At 40.5% G+C, this 11,414-nt stretch overlaps 1 protein-coding gene across 1 annotated transcript in view; it reads right to left on the bottom strand.

Annotated features, from left to right (window-relative positions):
• Nucleotides 1-2,955: 2,955 nt before the first annotated feature.
• The window catches only part of LOC149242917 (chloroplast envelope quinone oxidoreductase homolog), a 167,309-nt gene continuing 158,850 nt past the window's right edge, over nucleotides 2,956-11,414 (bottom strand). Inside the window, exons 4-5 of the mRNA XM_089374385.1 lie at nucleotides 3,960-4,181; nucleotides 2,956-3,848 (exon numbers count right to left, since the gene is read on the bottom strand). Of these exons, the coding sequence (XP_089230511.1) occupies nucleotides 3,375-3,848; nucleotides 3,960-4,181 (696 nt within the window). The 3' untranslated portion in view covers nucleotides 2,956-3,374. The remainder of the gene's footprint in view (nucleotides 3,849-3,959; nucleotides 4,182-11,414) is intronic.

The raw sequence follows: 11,414 nt of genomic DNA, 5'->3' as shown, positions 1-11,414 counted from the left end.
GCAGTCGTTCAAATATCTTGGTTTTTGGCTTAAACCATCATCTTACAGAAAGCAAGACTGGAATTGGCTAATTGCGAAGATTGAACAAAAAATATCCCATTGGAGTTTCAAGTGGCTTTCTAGGGCAGGAAGACTTACATTGGTAAATTCAGTCCTTCAGGCTATTCCGGTTTTTTGGGCAGCTTTGACCTGGATCCCAAAAGGGATTCTTCACAAAATAAAGCAGATTTGCAGTAGGTTTCTGTGGTCTGGGTCAAAAGAGGATTCCGTTCTTCCATGGGTGGCATGGGACAAGATCGCAAGACCAAAAGACTGGGGTGGATGGGGATTGAAAAGCCCCACTGACTTTAGCCTAGCCTTAGCAGCTAAATCAGGATGGAGAATCATCTCCATGGAGAATCTTTGGACGAAGGTAGTTAAGAGAAAGTACATTGACCCTACTCCACTCGAAGATTGGATTAGAACGCCAAACAAAAAAGGAAGAAACTGTTCTGTCATCTGGAAAGCCACTTCTGAGGCTTTTAAGGTAATTGAACAAGGGCTGGCTTGGCGGGTCGGAAATGGAGAGAATTTGAGGATTGGTAGGGACCCGTGGGTTGGGTGTAGTGAGGATTTTGCTCTTTCTCCTGGAATGCTCAATCATCTGGACGATATTGGAATTAGAAACTTAAGGCAGATTGCAAATATGGAGAAGTCATCTTTTTGGGGGCAAGCTTGGAAGTCTGAAGTCGATCTAGGAATAGATCCCGCCTGGAGGAATGAATGGCAGCTATTCATTCAGGAGCTTAGAAGATCCAATGTAAGAATAAAGGATAGGCCGGACTCTCTGGTTTGGGCTCATGCGGAGACAGGGCTATATTCTCCAAAGGCTGGCTACAGTTTCTTGATGAAGAATAAAGGCTGGAACCCTCCTGTTTGGTGGTCAAAGCCTTTGTTCAAACTTAAATGTCCTAAAAAGGCTAGAATCTTTTTTTGGTGTGCCTTAAACCATAAGATTCCTACTTGGGAAATTCTTCAAGCCCGGTTTAAGCAGGGTCCTGGAAGATGCCCCCTGTGTTTTGCTGACTCTGAATCCATTTCCCATCTTTTCCTATCATGCCCTTTTACAAAACAGGTTTGGAATGAAGCGGAAAGGCTCATAAATGTAAAATTAAGATGGGAGGGAGAGTGTATGGCCTCAGCCTGGGAATATTGGTGGAATCACTTTCAAGAGAGGAATCTGAGGAATTTACCCCCCATCATTTGCTGGGGTATTTGGATTGCAAGGAATCGTAGCATTTTTAGAGACTTGTCGACCCCGGTGGCCGCTATTGCCATTCAAAGCAGTGCCATCCTTGAAAGCATCCCTGTAAAGGAGGAACCTGCAAAACTTGTAACGCGGAAGGAACCTCGGATCAGAGATGGGATACCATGGCCTTTCTTTGACGGGGCAGCTCAAAACGATTACACGGGTGCTGGGTTGTGCATTCATCTTAGCGATTCTCACTCACTAAAGGCCTCAGTGGGAATAGGGAGGGGAACAAATAACTTTGCTGAACTCACTGCTTTAAAGCTGCTCCTTTGTTGGCTCTTTCACAAAAATATTCTCACAGTTCAGATTTTTGGAGATTCGATGAATGTTGTTAACTGGGTTAATGGGAAACATAGATGCCAGCACTATATGTTGATGCCTTTACTAGAAGAAATTCAAATGTTAAAACAGCAGTTTAATGTCTTTTCTATTGACCACATCTACAGGGAGTACAATGAGGAGGCGGATCGACTATCTAAAGAAGGCCTGCAGCAAGCTGTGGGCTCTTGGAGAGTAACAGAACAGGTTCAGGATCAGATCCGTGTGTCGGATCTCCCTCCAAACATATAATGTTTTTTGGTTTCCATCTATATGCACTAGATTATCTGTGTTTCATATGATATCGGTGGCATATGTCAACTATGTTTTTATTTCCTCTTATATACTGTTATGCTCTGGTTTGATAGAGCGGATTGTGATCTGGTTACTGTATGGTTTTTCCTGGGTTGTTTTCCTCATGAAAGGAGACCCAGGAGACACTGTGGACTTCAGCTCTTTTTTCTTGGTTGTGGCTGTTCAGGCCGAGTACAGGAGACTTTGTTAGTGCTCTGTAGGGGTGCTGATGATCTTTATCAGAGGAGCTTATGCTCCTTATCAGGCAGCCTTTTTGCAGAATGTTAACTCATTTGCTTTGTAACTTTTTTATTTCTTATAAAAAAGTTCGTTTTTTTCCTTGGAAAAAAAAACAACAATATTTATTTGTTTGCTAATACGAAAAAAACTATTTAAATAGAGATCATGTAACACCAAAATACGTATTATAAAGGACTACTAAATATTTCCACTCATAGGTGGCAATCCAGAATACCATCCGGAGAACTGCTGGAAATTTCCACTCGTAAGTGGCACCAGCTAAACAGGATAAGGAGAGCTTACTAGTTAGAATATTTAGTTTTCTTTTGATTGTCCTTTTTAACTCGCAATAGTTACAGTGGCAGGCTTATTCTCTCCAACCTCTGAATCCTTTGCAGAGTTGAAAGTTAATATAATTTCTACCGCATTTCAATCTTTAGCTTCCGATAAATAGTACTGTTCCTCCTCTTCCTGGGATTGTTCTTATGATCTTCGGAAAGCTCTTCCAAGTTTGTGATTTCTTCCTCCTCACCCCTATCCAGGTATGAGTTTGGAAAGCTCTCCGGAAGCGAGTTCTTGATAATGCTATTAATAATGGAATAAATCCTAAATAAAGATTAATAACAAAATACAACTACATCTACACAAGTTCCCTGAACAGGATATGCTAAGGGGCATGCTATACAATCAAGTTATGGCAATCCTCAAGTAAATCATCCATGGAATGCATATAATGACGTTAGCATCAAATAGATTTACCAGATAAGAATCACAACTGTTCAAATTTCCACCTCACATAGCCATATCCAATGTAACTATCAAGACAAGATTATAAAATATCATATAAGTATGAAATAAATACAAATGCTTCACCAATGAAGATAATTCGTAGATTCTCCACTGTCACAAAGATGGTTGCTGTGGAAGACAATGGTTACAATACTTCAGATAGACTACCCTTCTGGTGACATAAGAGACGACCAAATATGTTCCAATATAGACTAATTATCCATACATTGATCAGCTTATTCATCATATCCTATACTTTAAAATGCACTTATAACCACAATAGGAATGTTCAGATTTCTAAGAACTCACGTCATCCACAAGCTATTCACCATATATTACTACAATCTTTCTAGTGGCACGACCCTCTATGATTACTGCCCAGGCACTATTTTATACATCAATCTAAACGTCTATACATGTCCAAGAATTTACACCACAAATTCTACTCTCCAAATGTTACTACAATCTTTCCTGTAGCATGACCGTCCATGCTCTTAGCCCATGCATCTGCTGCCTTCTCCAAGGGATATTTTGAATCGATAATGGTTTTCACTTTTCCTTCATTGACCAAGTCAACCATTAACGCCAAGTCTTTGCTGTTCCCTGAAACTATGAATGGCACAATTTGCTGTCTTGACAGAGTCAGTTTCTTTACAAAAGTGGTAGCCAATGACATAACATTTGGAGTGAGATCTATCACTTTCCCGTTTGGACTAAGGTTAGGTTGGAATATTGACCATGGTATATTTGAGGTACAATGAATTACAGCATCGTACTTGCGCCCTGAGGGACTCTTTAAGGCTGCACCTTCTGGTGTCTTGTAGTCCAAGACTTCATCAGCTCCTAATTCCTTCATTAGGCTAACATTGCGGGCTCCACAAGTGGCAGTAACATGTGCTCTACCAAGCTTTGCTATCTGAGTGTAAATTGTCAACATGAAACATCTTTAAATCCCACATAAATTGTGTTTTTTTGTCAATTTCTATGTCATGAAACACATGGCTATAAACTGTGGAACTAATGATACCTGCACAGCATAATGTCCAACGCCTCCTGAAGCAGCTGTAATAAGTAGATTTATTTCCTTCCCGCTTCCATCAAGCTTAACACCTGCAGAATCCCGGACTGCTTGCAATGCAGTTAAACCAGCTATAGGCAAGGCTGCAGCATTTTCGGCAGAAACCCCTGGAGGTCTCTTCGCAGTTGTCTTGATTGGTGCAACAGCATATTCAGCAAGGCCACCTCCAGTCTGCAATAAAACCAACGTAAAACCCACTCTGTGAAAGCACTACGTAACATTTCAGTAACACCTGACACTATTTGTGGTATGTATAAAGCAGCAGTGAACGATGAACCCCATATTAATAAGATATAGTGAACCCTATGTAAAGAAGATATAAGAAATTAAATACGCAACTCCATTCAAATTATTCTCAAAATTAGAGAAAAAACTATTCTAGCAATAGTTACCATAGGGCAAGATATAGCGAACCTTATGTAAAGAAGATATAAGAAATTGAACAAGCGACTCCATTCAATGTTCTCAAAATTAGAGAAAAAACCATTCTAGCAATGTTTACCATAGGGCAAGATATCTAGTACAGATAGAGATAAGATTATTCAAATAGAGGGAAAGAATAGGAGAATAGATAATGTTCTCGAAATTAAAGGAAAACCATTCTAGCAATAGTTACCGTAAGGAAAAATATTTAACATAGATAGAGATAACATGATTCAAGTGAACAGCGAATACTTGAATACATACTTTCAAGATCTTCCTGCAAGCACTGTAATTAAATAAATAGATAATTAAGAAAATCAATAAAGATGTGTTGCCTCCTTGGAGGTTGGAGATTACGAGCTAACATTGCGGGCATAAATTAGAGGATACTTGACTTATAAACAACAAGATTTTGTACATCAATTTGATCTCTGATTAAGCTGGTATCTAACTAAACTGTGAACTTATATAAGTTATTACTTCTTAACAAAAATTTAAAACTTATTACCAATAGCAATAATCTGCAACAACAACAAGGGTTACGCCCACTTTGTGCCATTGAAACTAGTCGGTGAATATTTACACAGTCACGAGGCTTACTGTCAACAATCCTAGTGACAAGACAGGGAATATAGGTTCCTTGTAAATAATCATTCATTATTCAAATCTTTATTATCTATATATATATTACAATTGCATAAGGGACCGTTAACTCTGTTGGTATCAGAGCCCATCGTGGTCAAAATTCATGGTTTAAACACTGTTCTCGAGAGGTTTAATTACATCTATGTACATCGTTGCCACTCGTGTCCCTGTCAGCCACTTTTCCGCCCATCACCGTTCGTGTGGACAACTCTGCAGCCGCCAATCAACCCCATTGCCATTAAAAATCCTCTTAGTTTCGATCTGTTTGCCTTTATGTCATCTCAGCTCAGAGGGTTCCTCCAATCGACTTCGTATCATCACAACATATGCACCATACTCTGGTCTAAGTCCTCGGAACAGTTTGATCAAAGTGGTTTATTAGATCTGAACTCACTCATTTTGGCCGGGGAGTTCAACTTGACCTTGGAGCCCGATGAGATTTGGGGAGACAGAGTAAAGTCGGATCCCATAGAAATATATTTGAAGGGTCTCTTTGATTCATACCTGCTTAAGGATATTGTTCCCTGTCCCATGGGCCCCACTTGGCGTAATGGGCATTCTGGGGTTGATGGCATTTCCAAAAGATTAGACAGAATTTTTGTCAATGCGACCCTGGCTTGTACATTGAGGTATTTGCAGTCACAGGTTATTGCTACAAATATTTCCGATCACGCTCCGATTCTTCTGTCATCGGAGGGAGTCTCAGATCATTGGGCTTTTCCGTTCAAATTCAACCATTCATGGTTGAAACTTTGAAACACAGTGTTTAAGGACCTGGTATGTGAATGCTGGAACAGACCGTTGTCTGAGCCAGCTCGGAGCTGTATGTTATCTATTTGCATAAAGCTTCGTGTTTTGAAGCACGGAGTCCGTAAGTGGGATAGGAACAAATAGGAGGAACAAATGCGGGAAAAGATTGACATTGACACTGCCTTGCGTCTTCTTAATGACCCATTAGATCCTCTATACTTCTCAGATTCCTATAAAAGGAAAATTCTGGCATTTGAAGCAAGAAAGAGACAGATCTATGTGATGCAGGAGACATGGAGATTAAAGAACAAGGCCACTTGGTTGGCGGGTGACATAAATACCAGATTCTTCCATAATCATGCTACATGTAGGAGGAAGGAAAATGCTATTTGGGGGATTCAGGACGATGATGGCAATTATATCTCCATACAGGCAGACATCGAGCAAGTAACTGTTAGACATTTCAATGCACAATTCAAGCAGAAAGAGCAGAACTTTACAAAGCAGATGGAATTTATTTCTCTAATGCCTTGTATGTTTGCAGATGATGATATGAACAGCTTGGGAGACTGATCACAAAGGAAGAGTTGCCAGGGGTTTTAAAGTCATGTGCTAATGAAAAAAGTCTTCGCCCTGATGGCTGGACAATGGAACTGTATATTAATTTCCTGGAGTTGATGATCCCTGATCTATTGGCAGTCGCAGAGGAGTATAGGACACAATGATATATATCTGGATCTATCAATGCCACTTTTATCGCTCTTATCCCAAAGATCTCAAATCCCTACACATTTGCAAATTTCAGGCCCATCTCCCTTTGTAACTCTGTACAAAATGATCTCAAAAGTTAATGCAAACCATCTTAAGGCAACCCTGTCGAAGCACATCTCGCCTGAGCTATTCGGATTGAACAAAGGCAGATACAGGATGCTGTTGCGATCACCCAAGAATGTATCCACTCCATAAAAGTTCGGAAGATGGAGGCATGCTTGATGAAGATTGATTTTGTGAAAGCATTTGACAGTGTGGACTGGGAATTTCTATGCTTGATTCTCTATAAGATTGGGGCATTGGGCTACAGAATATTGAATGGATTATGGCATGTGTTAACTCAACCAATTCTGTGGTCATCATCAATGGTCTCCCATCGGTATTTTCCAAGGCTTCGAGTGGTCTTCAACAGGGCTGTGCATTGTCTCCGCTTCTTTTTTTACTTGTTATGGACGGATTGAGTAGGAGGATAGACGAAGCTCATTCCAAGGGCTTGATAAAGGGGATTCGGCTAACGAGACACACCTTCATCACACATCTTGTGTTCGTGGATGATCTCCCCTTCGGTAGCATGGCAACTATTATAGAATGGACGTATTTTCACATGATTCTTTCCTCTTTTAGGGAGGCTACAGGGCTTTATATCAACAAATCAAAATCTGCACTGATCATGGATTCTAGGGACGAGGCTTGTCTATTGAGATATGTCGTATCTTTGGGGTTAATCAGATCCATATGGACGAGGGCTTCAGGTATCTTGGTTTCAATCTGAAACCCAATAATTATGACATCCATGATTGGGATTGGTTGCTAACCAAGTTTCAAAAGAAACTTGCTGGGTTGACTCACCACTGCCTTTCACTAGGCGGGAGATTGATCCTTATCAAGTCAGTTTTGCAAAGTATTTCAGTGATCTGGATGCATTTATTTATGCTACCAAAAGAAATCATTCACAAAATCAATGCCATTATCGCCAGATTCCTTCGGGCAGGTTCTAGCCAGGTAAGAAAGTTTCAACTGGTTCGTTTGTTTGTTTTAGCACGTCCGATTGAGGCTAAAGGGTGGGGCATTCTAGATACATAAGGATTTAAGAGGGCGCTATTGATTAAGAATTTGTGGAGGGTGTTGGCTGGAAAAGGCATATGGCAAAGTATCATCAATGGGAGATATCTATTTTATAAGAATTCCGAGTGGTGGATCATAGGTGCGATAGAGAAAAAATGTTCATCGTTCATTTCACAGAGCATGATGAAAATCAGGCATTGACTTCTCGGGAGCCTAAGGTGGGAACTTGGAAAGTTAGCTCCAGTTCTCAGATTGAGGTTGGTCTGGAAGCTATACAGGGCTTTGTTGGAAATCATACTTTACGAAACACTTCTTCGACATCTACATGAAGGTGATATTTTCTTTCTTAATCAAATCTCTATAGCTCATTTACATTTCAATATTTTCCATTCATGGATCAAGGCAGATGAGCTGGGTTTTACAGGTCCTTTACCAACCGAATGAGAGCATTACAATCTTCAATTAGTTCTAGCTAGCATTTCTTTAACAGAACAAGATGATAAGCTGATCTGGGATGAATAACTTAAAAAGGGATAGATCGCAGTGAATGAGGTATATCTCAGATCATCTCTGTTTAATATTGCCCCAGAAAACAGGATTTGGTTTCAGAGGACATGGAAATGGGAGATCCCAATGAAACTCAAGTGTTTTTATCGGTTGGTGCTGCACAACAAAGTCCTTACTTGGAAGAACCTCCTACAAAGAGGTTTCATGGTTCCCGTTACCCACCATTTCGTGGGTGATATCCCTAGGAGAAAAAATTTCTCCAAGATGGTCCTCAGCCGACAGCGAGTAGACCCTTGCAACCACCAACTAGCTCGTCGTGCCATTTCTCCACCACCTGAGCCAGCCATGTGATCCCTCACCCATCTTCCATGATCGTATGTTTGAAGGTGGGCCTCCCGAACCTAAAGGTATGCCTTGTCATTTGGTAATTGAGTACTCTAGTTTGTTTATCATGGACACTTCTGGGCATGGATTAATGGGGAAATTTGGCAGAAAGAGTGGGCTAGGTCTGTGCTCTTGTCCCCTAGACCTCTTTTGGATGTTAACCTTGGACCCTAGTCCTGTGGGATCTCTTTTAATGATGCTTGGGATTTATGGATCGTACTACATTGGAAACCCTAATTTTGGTTGTGTGGTCGTACTCCCTCATACATATGTATTACACACATTCCACTCATTCTAACCCCATTCATCATTTCTCTCACTTGGGTCCACATTCCTCCACTGGGTCCACATAGGGTTAGCCTTCCCCTTCCCATTGCCCACACCTTGGGTCAGCCTGGAATGATGTCCCAGAGGTTGATGCAGCTAAAAAGAAAAGTAAAAGCATAATTTGCCACATCCAACAAGAAAATGCACCACAAAATGCAAAAGATGGTCGGGATAAACACATTTAGCACGTGGTCAAAAGCCAATACATGAGCTCTACCCCATCATTATGGCCATCACCTTTGTTCCTACAGGCCTTAGATGAGCCTCTGTATCATTTAGGAACCCATGATGATCCCAACCCCTAGTTGGCAATGAACTGCCCTACCTTAAAGGGGGTATCCACTGCTATATCTCACACATCATATTCTTACCCTTGAGCCCCAAGCAGTGAATTAAAGAAAAATCATAAAAGGCAAAAGACATATAAAGAAGCGTGGAAAAATCTTGGTCAGGGCACCTCATGTACCACGATTGCTCCTTCCTGTACATTATATACCCAAATGTGGGCTTCCCTTTTACTAGCTACCCTTGTACCCTCGCATGTGGCCCAAGGCTACCCCTTTTCATTCCCTACCCTATTCATCTCCTTATCACATGCCACCACCTTTTAAAGGATGTACCTTGGACATATTATCCTCTTTAGAAGTAGAAACCACTTAATGGGATGCTTGGTTAACCCTATTTGGAACTTGGACACATTAGAACATGCCAAAGCCCATTGTGGAAGGGCATGCCATTATGAAGTCCCCACCTATTGTCCATGGTCTGTAAGATCTTTTACTCGATTTCCTTGATGACTTGTTGTACTGGAAGGCTAGGAGACACAATGGATCGCAGGTGGTCTCCATCTTGGGTTTGGTCTCCCTGTGCGAGGTCCTAACCCTCCAGAGGGCTACATTGGCACATGTAGGGTGTGTGTTGAGAGCCATGGGCCTCCACAACAGTAGACAACACTCCATGGATCCCCAAAGATGTTCAGAGATTGCTCGAGATTCACCTATTGGTTGAAGAAGATGCACCTAGTTCACCTTTGCCCAGCCAACCCCACAATTGTACTATGCACTTGGTAGATACCTGGGACTTGTATGTTGATGTGGCATCACTTACACCAGCATAACAGCCCTTACAAATGCTCTACATGCATCTTCGACTTACCTGGAGACCCATGAGGTCACTGATGTGCCCTCACAGCCATTGGGAGAACCACAGGTTTATTATGCAGAGAACAAGGGGTGAACCCCTTGTCCACTACTTTTGCAAGTCCTATTCATCATTATGGCACTTATGGACTTCATCAGGTTTCTTAGAGAGCCCAACAATATGCATTATTGATCATTCGACCTCTTGAGAGGCTTGTTATTTTGTTTATGAACTAGTTTGGTGAGCTTGTCCTTTTCCCTAATGACAAGTGAAGTTGATCTTAGAAAGTTAGAACCTCCTTAACCTTGAAACGAAGTCTATCTTCATATTCATCTTGACTCCAATCTCCCCAAAGGATTAGGCACTGGTCTACCATAAGCTGATCACTTAAAGAAATATTTTTCTTCACCTCTCCTTTATTCTAGGTCTAGCCACTTTAGGGCTCCTATGGCATCATTTTCCCAACAAACCACCAATAGAAAAAATTTGTTTTGTTGGCCTCAACTGTGTTGGTGTCTCTCCCTGTGTCACAGGGTTCGGCGAACCTGAAGGTTCAGGTTTGAAATTCGGCGAACTAAAAAAAAAAATTGAAATTCATTCAAGTTCGCCGAACCTGAAATTCGAACCTAGAGTCGAACCTGAACGAACTTCAACGAACCTGAACGCAAATTTAAACGAATTTTTTAAGGTTCGATTTAGGGTTCGCCGTGTATTTAGCATTTCATGGCTTCCCTTTCAATTGTACTGAGTAATCTTCTGCCAGTGTTAATCCTTTTATACAGCAGTAGGCAGTTTATAGCCACCATTTGTAAACCATATTTGCAAAAAAAACAGTTGTTTTACTTGTTGGTGCCATTTATAACCATATAAAAGTAACAGAAACACAGTGACGTTAGTCAATGGATCCATTGACCAGACTGGCTACAAACAAGCTTTTTTTTGCTCAAGATATGCAAAGCGTTCAAATTTTGTTGTAAATATGTGTTTCTTATGAGGAATTTTTATAATTGCACTGTTAAAAACATATTGTACAGAAGTTGTGACCATGATCATCCATATAAACTTTTTATGTAATTCATGAATTTTAATTTACCTAAATAATGTACAAAATATTGTAGGATATTCTGTTTATGTGCATATATAGTTGATTTCAAGTCCCACTCATGTTAGATTCCTAAAGGAATTAATCTCAAAATTGGTTGATCTTGGGAGTTGTTAGCGTAAAGTTTCGTTAAAAGACCCTTGTCAACCTAAAATTTCGTTAAAGCCTTCAACTACACTCCAAATTTACAGTTTCAAGCCTATTTTTATTAGGCACGTGATTATCTTTGCACACAGTTAATTATATGTTCACAACATTCTAATTAAGTATAGATTATGTATGTTTTTTAA

Source organism: Pinus tabuliformis, chromosome 8 (genome assembly GCF_031772625.1).
Source record: "Pinus tabuliformis cultivar Carrire ecotype Pingquan chromosome 8, CPIR1, whole genome shotgun sequence".
In the NCBI taxonomy this organism is placed as follows: Eukaryota; Viridiplantae; Streptophyta; class Pinopsida; order Pinales; family Pinaceae; genus Pinus; species Pinus tabuliformis.
Note: the sequence above shows the minus strand (reverse complement) of the source record. Positions and strands in the feature narration are given on the sequence as shown.